Source organism: Podarcis muralis, chromosome 4 (genome assembly GCF_964188315.1).
Source record: "Podarcis muralis chromosome 4, rPodMur119.hap1.1, whole genome shotgun sequence".
NCBI lineage: Eukaryota > Metazoa > Chordata > Lepidosauria > Squamata > Lacertidae > Podarcis > Podarcis muralis.
Window position 1 is genome coordinate 22471581 of NC_135658.1, and position 18677 is coordinate 22490257.

The window sequence follows — 18677 nt, forward strand, 5'->3', positions numbered from 1 at the left end:
CTCTACAACTAAAAGGCATATATGAGTGAACATAACATACATAAATGTATTCTATTCCTTAAATTGCTTGGGGGGGGGGAGAAGTTTATAATGCAAAACTGCATAGAGTTATCAAGGGGGAGTGGTGGGAGGTTTGACAAGCAGAGCAAGGAAGGGACAGAGGGGCACCACAACCCTGCCGTCCAATATGTTAAATATGCAGGTAAGTTATCAACACCAGACTGTTGTTTAGTCTTTTAGTTGTGTCCGACTCTTCGTGACCCCATGGACCAGAGCACACCAGGCACTTCTGTCTTCCACTGCCTCCCGCAGTTTGGTCAAACTCATGCTGGTAGCTTCGAGAACACTATCCAACCATCTCGTCCTCTGTCGTCCCCTTCTCCTTGTGCTCTCCATCTTTCCCAACATCAGGGTCTTTTCCAGGGAGTCTTCTCATGAGGTGGCCAAAGTATTGGAGCCTCAGCTTCATGATCTGTCCTTCCAGTGAGCACTCAGGGCTGATTTCCTTAAGAATAGATAGGTTTGATCTTCTTGCAGTCCATGAGACTCTCAAGAGTCTCCTCCAGCACCATAATTCAAAAGCATCAATTCTTTGGCGATCAGCCTTCTTTATGGTCCAGTTCTCACTTCCATACATCACTACTTATCATTAGCCCCACAATTTCCAGCAAAATATCTTCTCTCTTTTACTACTTTTGTTCCCCATAAAAACCGCCCTCTTTCACTTCAGTTTATTCTTTTTGTGTGTGCATAAGCAGATATCATTTCTAGATTTCACATTTTGGTCATGAAAAACAGTGCTTTGTACTTTTAATTAGTGTGTAGCAGCACAGATTCAACATATGCAGCTTTTCATGTTAATGAGCTAGTCCCAGTATCTCCTGGGGCCTTTAAGAAGACCCTAAATTCTTCCAAGCTGATTCTTCCAAGCTTTTAGTTTGTTTGTTTTTTGCAACTGTTTTTTTATTTATACCCGGAGGTCTCAGGATGGTTCACAGAATAAAATCAAAATATAAAACAACAAAATACATAATCAAAATAAAAACAACAACCCAGTAACTCCCCCCCCCAAGGGGGAAAAACACATTTTAAAAGGGCATTGGATGTCAATCAAATCAACCAAAGGTCGGGTAAAAAGGAACATTTTCTCTGATGTCATCTTTTCGATGGCTTTGTTTTTATGTCCTCTTTATGTTCAATTCTTTTGTTCTTAACACTTTTATTATAAGTTTCCTTGTCAGGCAACATAGAGGCATGGGGGGAATAATATCTAAGGACTCAGGACCAGTTTACAAATTTGCAAAAAGAAACAAGAGCTCAATTTCTTCATCAGCTGTACCACTTCAGGTTAGTGAAGTGCTGGAAATACCAAACCAAAGGCACGCTGCCAATTCAAGAACTGTTGGCAATTTCCCCAATTCCACTCCATATGACTGGCTCCGTATAAGTGTGAGGGAAATCATAGCATGAATGATTAGGTTTGCCATATGTCCTCTTTTTCCAGGACATGTCCTCTTTTTCATGGGTAGAGTCATCCTAAGCAATCCATAGTTAAAAGTCATTGTTGTTTAGTCGTTTAGTCATGTCCGACTCTTGGACCAGAGCACCCCATGGACCAGAGCACGCCAGGCACTCCTGTCTTCCACTGCCTCCCACAGCTTGGACAAACTCATGCTGGTAGCTTCGAGAACACTGTCCAACCATCTCGTCCTCTGTCGTCCCCTTCTCCTTGTGCCCTCCATCTTTCCCAACATCAGGGTCTTTTCCAGGGAGTCTTCTCTTCTCATGAGGTGGCCAAAGTATTGGAGCCTCAGCTTCACGATCTGTCCTTCCAGTGAGCACTCAGGGCTGATTTCCTTAAGAATGGAGAGGTTTGATCTTCTTGCAGCCCATGGGACTCTCAAGAGTCTCCTCCAGCACCCTAATTCAAAAGCATCAATTCTTCGGCGATCAGCCTTCTTTATGGTCCAGCTCTCACTTCCATACATCACTACTGGGAAAACCATAGCTTTAACTATACAAACCTTTGTTGGCAAGGTGATGTCTCTACTTTTTTTAGTTAAAAGTTACTTTACTTTTTTAGTTAGTCTCTACTTTTTTTAAAAAAAGTAGAGACATCAACATCATATTCAATGCAAAATTTCAAAAGCTCTTGGATACAGTCAAGAATAAAAGATTGTGTTCATTGGATTGTACCCATTGCAGCTCTAATGGGGTTTCCACCATCTCCCCACCCTCCTGCACCCCCCATGTGTTCTGGGCTTTCCCCAAGCACTCTAGAGCAGATTTGGGGTAGGTGCAGGGAGGGCCCACCGGGGGGGGGGGGGGAGTCTGACTGCACAGGCTAAAATTCTTGTGCTGTGATGTAACACTGCAATGGATGCAAGCCATCATATTTCTTCATTCAAATATCACTTGCCTCTACCATTAACGTCCCCCAGGGACTCTGGAAGCTGAGTAGGTCACCCACTTTACATGGGACAAAATAATTTGGAAACCTCAAGTGCCGTGAGGTGATGGAAGCTAAGACAGCTAAAATTACTATGCCTGAAAATGTCGGTTGTTAAGTCACCGAAAGCAGCCGTTTTAGGTGAGGAAGTCTATGCCTCTGCTTATTTGGTTGATTGGCTTGTGGGGGAAACATTGTCACGCTGCATTCATCCAGTTCCCTAGAATTGTTCACGGCTGAGGAAGTTTTTGCATGACCCTTATGTCACCGTAATATATTGTGGGCTGACAAAAGACACCTTTTCGTTTTTGGAAGATAGCTGCGCCCTCTGACACTGAAGAGCTCACCCATCTATTGAGAGCAGATGTCTGTGCTATTTTAAAATGTCAGCTACAGGAGCACCAGGCATTAATAAACCAACCAAGCAGCAAGGACAGGAGAAAAGGCCTTTAGTGGAATTCTGCAAATTCAGCTGGATTAAGTTCATGCCAGGGAAAGGGCTATAGAACTGCACACTTCACTGGCGAGGAGCCAGGGACTAGGGGTGAAATATACTTGGAGTCGAGAGTGGATTTCATGCTCTTTATTCAGCTCATAGTGGTGAGGAGGAATGAATGTTCCCCCAAAATATCTGCTTTATATACATTATTTACACAATCGGCTGCACGTGATTGGCTAATTCCGGGATTCTCCTGTAGGCCAATCAGGTTGTGGATTCACTTCCATCTGGAGCTGGATTGGGTGGCTCCTGCGGACCAATCATACGGCTGCATTGTTCTAGGACCAATCAGACTGCTGCATTTTGGATCCTATTCAACTCAGTACACAACAAGGGGAAATCCCAAGGTCTATGTAGAGAGGCCTGGAGGTGCATTTTGTCCTAGGGCCTGAGTTTCCCACTCTTACATGATTGGTTGGGATTACCCATGTGACTAATGTGACCCAAAGGAAAATAGTGCTGCTATGTTTGTTTCCAAAGTGAATATTCTAGAATCTTTGGGGAGAAGTGTACCAAAACAATTGCTTCTTCCCTCAGAAACGGAAAGTGAAGGATGTTCATATGAACATTGGAAGCTGCCTTTCCACCAACTCAGACCATTGGTTCATTGAGCTCAGTATCGCCCACTATCAGAGATTGGCAAGACACTGGCGAATGTGCCCCAGGTCTCTCCTGCACCACTGTCTCCCAGAACCAGGAGGGGACTGAAGAGGGAAGAGCAGAGGCAACTTCCATGCAGGCATAGTCTCTGGCTGCATGTGTGCAGCCCCTCGGAGGAAGGTTCGTAAACTAGTAGAGAAGGAGAGTGGTCCCCTGTTCTTGAAACTGCTCCATGGAGTTTAGACTTTGGAAAAGCAGCCTAGATGCTAGACTGGCATACATGGGTATTTGTTGCCGTAGAAATGACTAAGTGCCAGCTTTGACAATTAAAGAGGCTCTGCTGTGTGCATTCCTTTGGCTAGGGAGCACCCTCGACACCCACACTGACTGGCAGCAGCTCTCCAGGGTTTCAGATAGAGATCTCTCCAAGCTCTACCTGGAGATGCGAGAGATTGAACCTGAGACCTTCTCCATTGAGCTACACCCCTTCACCAGTTTAATGTCTGCCGGCTCTGATAGGCCAATGATATCTCTCTGCAAAGGAGATTCCGACTAAACATTCAGAAAAACTTTCTGACAGTAAGAGCTGTTCAGCAGTGGAACAGAGTCCCATGAGAGGTGGTGGACTCTCCTTCCTTGGAGGTTTTTAAGCAGAGGTTGGATGGCCACCTGTCGTGGATGCTTTAGCTGAGATTCCTGCATTTCAGGGGGTTGGACTGGATGACCCTCCTTCCAACTCCAAGATTCTATGATGGGTTCAACATGGAGAGCTACAATTAGAGAACACTGCCACCCACCTTAGACAGTCCTGAGCAATTCTCCTGAAAACAGTTCCAGCACACCTGTTATGGGAGTGGAAACCACAAGCCCGCAAAATTTATACTCCCGTTCCTGGGAGCAGCCCCACCAAGTTCATTGGACTTGTTCCTGGCTAGTCATGTGGAAGATTGCACTGCTAGGCAATAATAATGCATCTAAGTGGATAGATTTAAAGAGAAAAGGAGAAAGTACAGTGTTTGAATGAGATAAGCTTGCATTTGTCACTTTTAAGGAGAGTTCACTAGGATATAACATAGCTGGAAGTTAATAGCAGCCTGTTATTCAAAGTGCCAAACTTTTCTCTTTGCATTAGATTCATGTCTGCTGGATACACTGGGATTAAATAGGCAATATAAAAAAGGCAATACAGTGGTACCTCAGGTTAAGAACTTACCGTAATACGTTCTGGAGGTCCGTTCTTAACCTGAAACTGTTCTTAACCTGAAGTACCACTTTAGCTAATGGGGCCTCCTGCTGCCGCCACGCGATTTCTCTTCTCATCCTGAGGTAAAGTTCTTAACCAGAGGTACTATTTTTGGGTTAGTGGAGTCTGTAACCTGAAGCGTCTGTAACCTGAGGTACCACTGTATTGTCAATTTAGCCACTGATTGCTTTTCTCCAGTTTTTCTAACACACTCTCCTCCTTTTAACATAATAGTGGTTAATATATGCATGTGTTGCAGCTGCAGGAGCATGACCTTGGTGAGCTCTCTTGTACCAGCCTGGTTTTCGCTGCATTAATTTGGACCCTGTCCCATTGACAAACCTTTCCCCTACAGACGGATCTGTCCAATTTGCCATCCTGCAAATGTTTGTCATGGCGAGAGAAAGAGGCAAATGAGTGGAAGGAAATTAATCCAAAAACTAATCTCTAAGCTTTCCAACAAGCAAAGCAGAAAATTATAAAAGTAATCTGAGATTGATACTGGAAATGCAAATGCACTCCATGAATGCTCAAAACTGAGTGGGGAATTATAATGACCACAGTCTAATTCTGCCTGCCATTATTAATAATGGTGAGCTGCTGCTGCTGCAGCATTGTTGTGGTTAGGAGTGTCAGGTTAGCACCTGGGAAACCAAGGTTCAAATCCCCACTCAACTGGGAAGCTCCCTGTGTGGGCCAGGGCCTGTCACTGCCTCTCAGACTAACCTGCCTCATGGTGGCTGTGACAAAATGGCATGATGTGGGGTGGGTGTCCTGGATTTGGGACAGTAAAACCCCAAGCCTATGCATCTCCTGGACTGCTTTGTGAGCAATAGCAGTGAGCAGAGTGGGGGTGGGCCTGCACTCCTGGCCTGGCTTCCTAATGCTGGGGCTGCAGGCAGAGGCAGCATGGAGGTCCTTGCAGGGTGGGCACAACAGCTGAGCAAATACAAGACTCCCTCCTGGTAACCGGCAGCAACCCTGACACTGGGAAGCCACAAAGGCAGTGCAGCTCTGCCCAATTGACCACTATTGCTCGTAAGGATGAAGGCAGGAGGGTACTAGCTGAGGCCAGACTGAGCCTGCTGGGGCAGAACTCCTAGGCCGCATTTGTGTCCTATATTTCAAGCACCGTGATGCCACTTAGAACAGTCATGGCTTCCCTCGAAGGATTCTGGGAGCTGTTAAAGGCGCCGAGAGTGGTTAGGAGACCCCTATTCCCCTCACAGAGCAAAAATTCCAAGAATGGTTTAACAATCCATACCTCTTCACAGGGAACTCTGAGAATTGTAGCTGTGTAAGGGGAATAGGTATGGTTTTCCCAGTAGTGATGTATGGAAGTGAGAGCTGGACCATAAAGAAGGCCGATCGCCGAAGAATTGATGCTTTTGAATTATGGTGCTGGAGGAGACTCTTGAGAGTCCCATGGACTGCAAGAAGATCAAACGCATCCATTCTGAAGGAAATCAGCCCTGAGTGCTCACTGGAAGGACAGATCCTGAAGCTGAGGCTCCAATACTTTGGCCACCTCATGAGAAGGCTCCCAGAGAGGGAGCCATGTTGCAGTGCTCCGTGTGTGTTTATATGTAAATAAAGTAGATTAGCCAAAATGATGAGTTGCTGAGGTCTGTTACGTGCATGATGCACAAACTCTGCGGATCCCTAAGTGTGCCAATGTCAGTTGGCATCGGTCACTGTGATGTTTGGGCTGAAGAAAGCTTATGAAGCTCCCAAATGATCGACCAGGAGGGAGAGAAAATGCCAGTCATGCATGTGTCTCTGCCAGGGTCCTACTTGAGTGTAGGCTGAACTCCTGGCACTTTGCAACCTCAGCAAACCAGAACTCCCAGAATTATTTGGGGGAGGGGATGATGAATGAATCATAGTTCTTTAAATGTGTGGGGTGACTGTGCCCCTAGTGGACTAATCTCTGTTGAGGCTGAACTGCACCCTTGCTAGTTATGAAACATATACAACAATGGTTCTCTCTCACCCGCTAAGGAAGATGTAATCTTGTTTTAAGGCGTGCAACTTACTTGTAACTTACTGCAGCAGAGGACGAGACCCAAATGGTACGTGTTCCTATTCCAAATGAGCCACTGGGGAGGTGAAAAATGCGAGCAAGAAAATGTTTTTCTGGCCTGAGTGCTCACAGTTATTATTTCTGGGATAACTTGAGTTAAAAGGCTGGGTCAAAGCAAAAGAACTTGTATTCCCGGGACAGAGACTCAAAACAATTATAACTGCAGCCTTCCTTAGAAACTGCTAAATGAAACACATCGGTTTTTATTGTCTACCGCATTCTCCCGTCTCAGACCTTCATCAGCCAGGCACACCTTTCTGTGCACCAGACTGACAGTTAAAGATTGAGAAATCACAGGCAGTCAAAACTTTCCAACCAGAAATATGTTCTTACAGGAAGGAACATAATTAAAGTCTGTTAGATCAGGCCAATCCTGTTCTCACAGCTGATCAGATGCCTGTGGGAAGCTCTGAAGCAAGACCTGAGCTCAAGAGCGCTTAGGGCTTATCCACACTAATAGTAATAGTAATAATAATTTTATTATTTATACCCCACCCACCTTGCTGGGCTTCCCCAGCCACACTGGGCGGCTTCCAACACATATAAAAACGTAATATAACATCAAACATTAAAAAGCTTCCTGATACAGGGCTCCCTTCAGATTGCTTCCAAAAGTTGTGTAGTTCTTGATCTCCTTGACATCTGATGGGAGGGTGTCCCACAGCGTGGGTGCCACTACCAAGGCGGCCCTCTGCCTGGTTCCCTGTAACTTCACTTCTCACAGTGAGGGAAGGCCTCTTCTCTTCCCAGAGGGGAGGGGTTGTGAGTGGGAATCGCTTCCCGCACTCACGGGGGGGGGGGGGCATGGCTGGGTCCCCTGCGTCACTGGAGTCCTGGGCCCGCAGCTGGCTGAGGGGCATGTTTCACCGTATTTAAACAGCTGCGGGCCCACAAGCTCTTCCTTGTTTTGTTCCTGCTTCCTCAGACAGGAGTCAAGTATACAGTCATAACTCATGTTACGTTTGCTTCATGTTACGTTCTTTCAGGTTACTTCCCGCGGCGACCCGGAAGTACCAGAAAGGGTTACTTCCGGGTTTCGCCGCATGCACAGAAGCGCAAAATGATGTCATGCGTGTGCGCAGATGTGCCGCTGCAAGTTCATGTTGCGAACGGGCTTTCAAAACGGATCCCATTCGCAAACTGAGGTACCACTGTAGTCTGTTCGGATCCAATGCCTAAGCCAACACCGCTCACATTCTGTAACCAATAAAGTTGTGGCCTTTTTTAGCCCATTAACCTAAAATACGTGTGTCCATGTGTCTTATTTCATCACAAAGCGGGGAGCGGGGCCTCGACTCACAACTGCCAGAAGGACCTCAGAGCTGGATCTCAGTGGGAGCAAGTTCCATACTGTAACTAGGCACTGCATGAAGAAGTATTTGCTTTTATCACTCCTGAATGCTATTGTATTGTACCAAATATTGTAGTGTGGCTTCAAAAGAGCATTAGACAAATTCATGGACGAGAAAGCTACCAGTGGCTCCTAGCCATGATGGCTATGCTCTGCCTCCAGAGTTGGAAGCAGTAATGTTTCTGAATACTAGTTGCTGGAAGCCACAGGAGGGGAGAGGTCCTGCTTGAAGATTTCCCACAGGCATCTGGTTGGCCATCTAGCCATCTTGCCATGGGGTGTGCATGTGTGGAATAGCTGAGCCATTGGCTTGATCCAGCAGGTTCCTTTTATGTCATCATGGGAGCTGAATGTTCCTTTCTTACATTCCCATTTCCCACCTGTTCATTTATGCCGGCCAAGGTATTTGCCTCTTCCAAAATGTGTTACTTTGCATACACTGCAGCCCTCAGAGATTAAAACCCATTTGCTGTTATCATTATTACCTTCTTTCCCCTTACAGACTAGTACCATCTCTTTGCAAAATGGGACAGGGGATCCTATCTTGTTCCATGCACTGTTTCTGTTCCTCTATTCACTGTGCTATCTTAGCACTGCACAAATTAAGGAGCAGCAAGCAAGGAGGCCAGAACAAAAAGTGGATGATTTCTGGTGCAGAGGGTTTCCAAAGATAGATAGATAGATATCTCCATGCATTGTCTTCCACGGCATTCAGTCGAGCTGGAGGCAGAGAAAGCCTAGCTAAAATGCACCCGGAGAACAAAATCATAAATGCCACACTGATTCCTGACATTGGGCAGCTACAAATCTAAAGCAACCTTTCAGGTTGAACGGATTGAGCTCTCGGTAGCAAAGCTGCCATTTCACATTTAATCTATTCTGCGCAAACTAACTGAAATGATAAGTATAATCTGCAGAGCCAACAGCACAGACATTGATGTTTCAGATTAATGTGAGCAGACAAGATGGTGTGCAAAATCCAAGTCATAAAAAAGAGAGCTGCACCAGTTCAGCAGGAGGTGGGGTGGGCAATGGGAGGAAAACATGCACAGGTACTTGTTAATAATAATAATAATAATAATAATAATAATAATAATAATAATAATAATAATAATAATAATTCCCATGTAAAATTATTATTATTATTATTATTATTATTATTATTATTATTATTATTAAAATTCATATACCACTTTTCAGGGACGCGGGTGGCGCTGTGGGTTAAAGCCTCAGCGCCTAGGACTTGCCGATCGAAAGGTCGGTGGTTCGAATCCCCGTGGCGGGGTGCGCTCCCGTCGCTCGGTCCCAGCGCCTGCCAACCTAGCAGTTCGAAAGCACCTTCGGGTGCAAGTAGATAAATAGGGACCGCTTACCAGCGGGAAGGTAAACGGCGTTCCGTGTGCTGCGCTGGCTCGCCAGATGCAGCTTGTCACGCTGGCCACGTGACCCGGAAGTGTCTTCGGACAGCGCTGGCCCCCGGCCTCTTAAGTGAGATGGGCGCACAACCCCAGAGTCTGTCAAGACTGGCCCGTACGGGCAGGGGTACCTTTACCTTTACCTTTACCACTTTTCAGCCAAAGAACCCAGGGCAGTTCCCAAAGGAAAGATACAAACTGAGAATACAAAATACATAACAAAACAAAACAAAACCAGTAACTCCCCTCCCACAAACACATTTTAAAACCATAGAATGTCAATCAGCCTAACGCCTGGTTGAAGAGAAATGTTTTCTACTGGGGCTTAAAGATATGTAATGAAGGTACCAGGTGAGCCTCCCTGGGGAGAGCATTCCACAAATGGGGAGCCACCACAGAGAAGGCCCTGTTCTCGTGTTGCCACAACACAGGAAACTGCTTTATACCTAGTCAGACCATTGGTCTACCCAGCTCAGTATTGTCCACACTGACTGGTAGCAGCTCTCCAGGGTTTAAGGCAGGGGTTGAACCGGCTGATCAACTGACTGTTAGTGGCTGCCAATCTTTCAGCCCAATCTTTCTACCTAACGTCTGACATTGCGTATGCTATCAGATGTAAAGCAGCAGAAATGGCCCGATGGACCAAACCAGTAAGGTTGTTGGCCTTAATTAGGCCCACAAACCAGAGGTTCCCCACCGCTACCATACACAGTGTAATCCTTGGAGGCCAGCAAAGCATGGTCTGAAAGCTCACAGTGCACAAGCTTGTTGAAACTCAGTGGGTCTTGGTCTGTTTGATGCCTGGGACTATGTATGATGCTCTGCGTTCTACAGAACAAAATGGGATTGGCACCCGTCTGTCTCAAGAGAAAATGGAGTGCACCTCTGGGGGTGAAGTCAAACTGCTGCATTAGCAATACCAACGTGGCATTCCCAGGGCAAAAGCCTGGGCAGTGTGCATGGAGGTCCTGGGCTGCCCAGATGACAAGACCCACCAAAAGCAGAGTAATATGTTTGGGACTAGCGTGGCTGCAGGAGTTCCTGGTAGGAAGCGTACAAGGCATCACTCCACTCCGGAATTCACTCCGGATTTGTGTAGGGTTTACTTAGCCTTTTCTTCTCCTGAAGATATGCCACAAGGCAATGGAGGTTTAGAATCAGAGTTTTCCTTCTCCTAGATGGGAGAAAGGTTGAGACCCATCTGAACCTCGAAGAATAAAGGTAGGCTGGAAATGAAATAAGCATTTTTATAAACCCACCACTGTGACAGCTATTCCATTCAATCACTATCTGCATCTCATCTCAGCTATTGGAAGGCCGACCCAATCTCTGTTCTCTTCTGAAAGAAAATTACATGAAAATGATGTATAGATGGTATATAACACCAGTACAGATCGCAAAAACGTATAAAACTGGGTCAAACACCTGTTGGAAATGTAAAGAAGAGGAAGGGACCTTTTACCATATGTGGTAGGAATGCCGAGAATTTTTTTTTTTAAAAAAGGGAAATGATATATAATGAGTTGAAGAAGATGTTTAAAATAACATATATAAAAGAAAACCAGAAGCATTTTTGTTAGCGATAGTAGGACAAGACCTGCCAAGGAAAATAAAGAACTTATTTATGTATGCTACAACAGCAGCAAGAGTGTTGATTGCACAAGAATGGAAGAATGAGGAATCCCCGACAAAAGAACAGTGGCAAGAGAAGTTGATGAACATACGTAATTATACTTGGCTTATATTTGAGGTTTACTAGCAGTGGCAGGAGTCATATTTTAGGGCTGAAAGTTGGATCCCTTATTTTCAACAAGCGGTATAAAAGAATTATTACTACTTAATAAAGAAGATAGATAGAAGTTAGAAGTTACAAAGGCTAATTTGGAAAGTGATTTAATTTACTGGTAATTATTTGCGTAGTCCAATCAACTTAAAGTGCTGCATTCAGTGCGTACGCGAATAAGCAGAATATAAGCGTTAAATAAATAAATAATTGATTAAATAAGATAATTTATAAAAAATAAAAAATAAATAAAATAAATAAATAAATAAATAAAAAAAAATTATCTAATTAAAAAATAATAATAAATAAAATAATAATAATAATAAAAAATAATATTAAATAAATAAATAAATAAATAAATAAATAAATAAATAAATAAATAAAAAATAATAATAATAACAATAAAAAAAAGGGGGGGTTTCGCCTTACCTATTATTCTGTGCTGTTAGGTGCAGTTGCAATTGCAATGGCTTCCGGAGGCGAGCAGCAGCCTTCCACCTCTGGCTACCAGTCTGCAGCTGCTCCAGGTAGCGAGGGCGCTCAAATGATGTCCATGTCTTGTAATCCCCAAGCCTTCGACCACCTTTTCAGGGCTTTTGAGTCTTTTTATAGGCAATGCAGGCCCGGACCCGGTGCACCCCCGGCTCCAGAGCCGTCACAGGACGCCATACCCGACACGCCACCAGCCAATCAAGGACATCAGGGTACAGCTCTCGCGGCAGTAGCCACTGCTCAGCCTGGGACTTCATCGGCAAACCGGCCCAATACACGTGCCCAGTCTGCGCTATCCAAGAAGGCAGTGCAAGGTAATAGCAAGGGCAAGGCGCCCGCAAAACAGGGTGCAAAAGGGAAGACCCCGGCTAAGGTGGCCAATGTCATACCCAGCTCACAAACATCAGGTATTCCGAGTGTTTTTCAGGAACATCTGCCTCAACATAGCTCCACCGAGGACAGCGCAGGTTCGGGGTCCGACGAGGAGCGGGTCGAACCCCAACCACCGCAGCCAGTTACCGAGGTCAGCTCCGCTGCTGCTGACACGCACGGGGGTAAGAGGAAGTCAAAGAAAAAGCACACCTCCACAAGAAAGAAGAGGAGCAACAAATCCGATACGGAGGAGGAGTCAGGTACGTCCTCTTCAGATTCTGATAGTGAGGGCCCCATGGATGGGTACTGGGGTCAAGGTGAATTTAATCATGGGATCCCTTTGTGGGCACATCAAAGGAGGGCCAATTCACATCGTAAGACCTTCAATGGGGTACTCGATTGGAAGGATGGTGCTCTCGTGGATGAGGTTAAGGTTGCCACTAATCAGCCCACGGATTTTATTTTGGGAAACCATCTATCACAAAAGAAGAGGAATAAGATCCTCAATGGGGAGTATGTGGACATTTTCACCCTCCTCCCCCCTGCCAAATTGGTTGGAAGAGGCGAAAAGAGGCGCTCTTACGGTAAGAGAAGGTACAGAACGCCCAGAGCAGAGCGCACCTTCGATAATTGGTTAGATGGCTACCAGGTTTTCATGGGGGTAGTGTGTGCTGCGTATCCCCGCCGCTCCATGGATCTCGTGGCCTACATGGCTCACGTACGCAGGGCCCGCGCACTTGCGGGAGAAAATGCTGCACTGATTTATGATGAGAATTTTCGTAGAAATGCGTCTCTGCACCCTTCCACCCGATGGGACCTCACTGATCCAAACTTCTGGGGAGAAGACGTGAACCCTTACATTGATAGGAAAAATCTGGACTCAGCAAAAGTGGGTAAGACCGAGGTCAAACGGCGACGCCAGTGTTGGGAGTTTAACAGGGGCACATGCTCACGCCCTTTTTGTAAGTACCTACACGAGTGCGAGCGTTGCTGGGGCAACCATCCCGCCTCTGCCTGCTTCAGGGGTAAGCAACAGCCCTTTCGTGGCGGCAGGGGGCACTTCCACGGCAATGCCAGAGGCGCTCCCGGATCTGCACAGCAGGGACCAGGTAACCGCCAGTAATATCGATACAGGTTTACCAGGGGCGCCAGAGGATACTTCCGTCAGGGTTCATGTAACAGCCAATAACTTAGATCTCGGCATGGCCTTTTCCCCTATCCGCCTACAGCCCTTAAATGCCCTTTTGGAACAATATCCTGATCGTGAAGCCGCGCATTACCTACGGGAAGGTTTCTCAAAAGGTTTCAGAATCCCGGTGGCAGCTCCCCTCAATTCAAACGAACCCCAAAATCAAAAATCAGTTAGGGAGAGGCCCGATATAGCTAGGAAGAAGATTGAGAAGGAAATTAAGGCAGGAAGAGTCGCAGGTCCCTTTGTCGAGCTTCCCTTGGCAGGACTTCATTTATCCCCTCTGGGTATTGTTCCAAAAAAGGCCCCTGGGGAATTTAGGATGATTCATAACCTTTCCTACCCTAGAGGTGGCTCAGTCAACGATGCGATCCCCCAGGAGCTCTGTTCCGTGAAGTACGCCTCCTTCGATCAGGCAGTAAAAATGATTCGGAGATTTGGGCAAGGGGCATTCTTAGCAAAATGCGACATCGAGTCGGCCTTTCGCCTTCTCCCGGTCCGTCCGGAGGACTTCCGATGGTTAGGCTTTAAATTCGAAGGGGCTTACTATATTGACAAGGCGATGCCCATGGGTTGCTCCGTAGCTTGCGCAGCCTTTGAATCTTTTAGCACATTTTTGGATTGGGCATTGCGTCACAGAACAGGGTCCTTGGGGGTGTCTCATTACCTGGATGATTTTATTCTGGCCGGGGATACCAAAACCCGGTGTGCATCACTCCTTGAGGCCTTTACAACTCTGGCAGGGGAACTGGGTGTACCTCTGGCCGCTGACAAAACTGAGGGTCCGGCTACGTGTATGGTGTATTTGGGTATTGAGCTAGATACTGTGGCCCAGACCTCCAGGTTGCCAGCAGATAAACTCTTGGCGCTCAAGGCTACGATTCAACAGTTGTTGCCTCTAAGGAAAATTACTCTGAAACAGATTCAATCTCTGCTCGGTCACTTAAATTTTGCCTGTAGGGTGGTAGCACCGGGCCGCCCCTTTTGTAATCGTTTGGCCAGGCTATCGGCAGGTCTTAAGGCACCACAGCACAGGGTTCGCTTATCCAAAGAAGTTAAGGCTGACTTGGGCATCTGGTTGCAATTCCTAGACAAGTACAATGGTGTATCCCTGTGGCAGGACTCCATGGCACTAAACGCCGACTTCCAAGTGCAGTCTGATGCGGCCGGGTCATTGGGCTTTGGGGTTTACTTTAGAGGTCAATGGTGTGCTAGAGAGTGGCCTCCGGAATGGCAAGGGCAGCCCATTACCCGTGACCTTACCTTCTTGGAATTCTTCCCGATAGTGGTGGCGGTACATCTCTGGGCCGAGCAGTTCAGCAATCGTCGGGTATGTTTCAATACAGACAATCAGGCAGTGGTGGCGGTCCTGGCCAGGCAATCCGCGCGCTCCACCAGGGTTGGAAACCTTTTAAGATCATTTGTTCTGCTATGTTTGGAGCGAAACATATACTTTTCGGCCAAGTTCGTACCTGGCGTTAATAATGACATCGCGGATGCTCTGTCTCGATTTCAGATGGAGCGCTTTCGCTCATTGGCGCCGGATGCGGAGCAATCATCGATGCATTTCCCGGAGCATCTCTGGAATCTTGGGAGAGAGAAGTAATGAAGGGAGTATTCGGTGCCGTGGCTCCTTCCACGATGCGATCATACAAGCAGGCCTGGGCCGATTTCCTAAAATTCCGCAGTAAATTACCAGGCGCTAGGCCCTTTGCCATACCGTCAACAAGAGAGGTCCTCCACTACTTGGCCCACCAAAAAGAGTTAGGCAGGGCGCCTAAGGCCCTTAATATCCGGTCGGCAGGGATTTCTTACTTTTGTAAAGCCTTCTTTGCGTGTGACCCATGCGCGGCCTTTATCGTGCGCAAGACACTAGAGGGTTGGCGCAGACAGCACCCCCCCAGTGCGGATGGGAGGCGGCCGATAACTTATGACATCTTGTCCCAGATTCGCAAGGCACTTCGTGTAGTCTGCTGGTCGAAGTATGAAGCGCGCCTATTCTCAGCGGCGTTCTCCATATCATTTTTTGGTGCATTACGTGTTGGGGAGGTCGTATGTGAAGGGGGGTTACCCATACGCAGAGGGGCATTTTATTAAGCGACCTGACCCTGTCACAGTCAGACCTAATAGTTAGGGTACGGAGCTCAAAGACAGACCAGCAGGGTAAGGGGACCCTTCTCCGTCTTCCAGCTGCCCAGGACAAGGGGCCTTGCCCGGTAAGGGATACGAGACGCTTCTTATACCTAAGACCCAAGGTCCCGGGTCCCTTACTGATCCACGCAGATGGGTCGCGTCTAGCCCGGCAGCAATTCACCCGGGTGATGCGTTTGGCGTTGGCGGCATGCGGGCTGCCCGCGGCTGAGTTTGCAGCACACTCCTTTCGCATAGGGGCGGCCACCACCGCAGTGCACCTTGGGCTCTCCACGGAGCGGATCAAGGAAATGGGGAGGTGGAGATCCAATGCTTATAAGGCGTACGTCAGAAATAATGTATGACTAGGAAGAATATCACTGAACTCTCCTTCCCTGTCTGCTTGCTTTCCAGGATCAAAGAAGGTGCGCATTTGGTTGGTGGGCCACAGTATTGTACATTGGGCCAAGGACCGGGCCATGAGTACAGGTCTGGGGCAAAATCTGGAGATGCCCAGGAATGTGGAGCTGGCGTGGCTAGCGCGGAGAGGGATGCGCTGGAGTGAGTTTAAGCCAGCAGTGATGGCGAGAGCTGCCTCAGAGGGGCCTCCTGAGGCTCTGCTGATTCAATTGGGCGAGAATGACCTCGCATATCGCAAGGCGATTGATCTCAGATGGAATATATTTGATGACCTGTCCGAGCTGGTGACAGTGTATCCAAACATCAAAATACTGTGGTCCTCGTTGCTAGAGAGGAGGACATGGAGGGATTGTGAAAGCCCTGTTGGCGTGAATAAAGCAAGGAAAGCTTTAGAGCGGGCAGTGGAACGTAGAGTGGTGGCCTTGGGCGGGTCCATTATCCTACACCCAAACATACAGTTCAGCAACGAGGCCCTCTATAGGCGGGATGGCGTGCATTTGTCTGATGCTGGGAACGACATATGGTTGGGAGATATCATAGCAGGTATTAGGGGCTGGTTACAGTGCTGAAGGTATTGGCGGCGAGCTGCGCTCGGTGGCGGTTAGGCATTGGCAGGGGTCTATTGTTATGCAAATGGTTGGGGGGGAAGGATACGCCATCACCTTCCCCCGAGGAAAAGGGTAGTCCGGTAGAGGACTCCGGGGGCGTTGCCTTGTCCGAGACCTAGTAAGGTGAGGGCCGCCGGCACGCCCACGAGCGGTGACACCCGTGGGGATCCTAGTCGGCGTACTCCTGCAGGGCACCCACGGTTCGTGTTCAACCCTTCCCGGTTACCATGCCGGGTAGTGATAGGAGCCAATGCCTAAGGCCAATACCTTCAATTCTGTAATCAATAAAGTTGTGGCCATTTACGCCCATTAACCATAAATAATGTGTCCGGTGTCTTTATTTCTTTTGGGGGAGGGAACTTGACACACAAAGCCATTTCCGAGCCTCGGGAGGAGAGGGTGTTGTGGACAGGCCCCTCCCACAAGCGCGGGGGCTGTAACTTAGCCCCCGCGAGAGCTAGGTATTCCCCGGGGGCGTGCCTTTCCGCCTTCCCCCCCGTCCGCCAATCGGCGGACTGGGGAGGCGTGGCCTGGGCCATTTAAGGCCAGGCACGCCCCGGGATCTCCCTCTTTCCCCCTCAGCAGCGTGAGGTTTTCCCAGCCCACCCACCCTTAGATTAGGCAGGCTTGACCTTGCTATGGACTTCGGTTGGTCGCCGCAAGGGGCCTGGTAGGAATTTTTCCAAGTTGGCGGCTTTCAGCCTTTTGGTTTTTTCGCCTACCTCGTAGCAATTCGTCACAACTTTCGCGGTTTTGGCGGTTAGGCATTGGCAGGGGTCTATTGTTATGCAAATGGTTGGGGGGGAAGGATACGCCATCACCTTCCCTCGAGGAAAAGGGTAGTCCGGTAGAGGACTCCGGGGGCGTTGCCTTGTCCGAGACCTAGTAAGGTGAGGGCCGCCGGCACGCCCACGAGCGGTGACACCCGTGGGGATCCTAGTCGGCGTACTCCTGCAGGGCACCCACGGTTCGTGTTCAACCCTTCCCGGTTACCATGCCGGGTAGTGATAGGAGCCAATGCCTAAGGCCAATACCTTCAATTCTGTAATCAATAAAGTTGTGGCCATTTACGCCCATTAACCATAAATAATGTGTCCGGTGTCTTTATTTCTTTTGGGGGAGGGAACTTGACACACAATGGAAGAATGAGGAATCCCCGACAAAAGAACAGTGGCAAGAGAAGTTGATGAACTATGCAGAACTGGCGAAATTGACATGCAAGTTATGAGACAAGAACAACTGTGACTTTAAAGAAGAATGGGAACCTTTTACAAACTATTTAAAAAGACAACAAAATGAACTGGACTCCTTGGCAGGTTTTGAATAAACATACACAAATTTATTGAGGGTTAACATAGTAGATAGATAATATAAGGATGAATACAATTTTATAATATGCAGAAGTTAACATTGGTTGAGAAATCAGAGAGAGGAGCTGAGGGAAGTCATAGTGGGGAGGGAGGGAGGTTTGTTGGGGAGGGGGGAAATGGGGGGGGAATAATGAAGATGATTTGTTTTGATAATTTGTTATGTTGAAATTGTTAATAAAAATTTATATATATATATAAAAAGGAAGGCCGACCCAATCTCAATTTGCAGTATGTGTGTGTGTGTTTCTTCCTGGAACTTTTTTTGGGAAAGAGGTATTGATGTTCAGGCTTATACTGCATTTCCCCCCTTCAGATATCTTTTCGGTTTTAAAGTGGTCTTAACTGTGCCAGACACGCCACATTGTATTGATAGCGATAGTATATTAAATAACAAAAGAGGTATGTCAGCAGAATGATTATGTTTTGAAGCTGCACAGTGCCAAGGAGAAAGAGCTAAGTTGCAATCCAATGAAAGAAACCAGTTTGTATGCCAGGCAACCGGAAACACAGTATGACAGCTTAGAAACAAAGCTATATTGCTTTCCTCTCGATTGCGTACTTAGAGCTATATTGCTTTTGTTCGCTCCGATTGTGTACTTTACAAAAAGGGGAGCAGGAGCAAACAAATTGAAATATTGGGTTCTCAAAGGGAGGAGGGGGTGAAAAAACCAAT

At 47.2% G+C, this 18677-nt stretch overlaps 1 protein-coding gene across 1 annotated transcript; it reads left to right on the forward strand.

The window, feature by feature from the left end:
- The first annotated feature begins 11889 nt into the window (after positions 1–11889).
- Positions 11890–13410, forward strand: LOC144327443 (uncharacterized). Its single transcript, XM_077926828.1, has one exon. The coding sequence runs from the start codon at positions 11890–11892 to the stop codon at positions 13408–13410; it is 1521 nt and encodes a 506-aa protein (XP_077782954.1).
- The last annotated feature ends 5267 nt before the right edge of the window (positions 13411–18677 follow it).

What these genes read in the sequence shown, in the direction of transcription:
- LOC144327443 (XM_077926828.1), top strand. Translation starts at nt 11,890, where the DNA reads ATGGCTTCCGGAGGCGAGCAGCAGCCTTCCACCTCTGGCTACCAGTCT.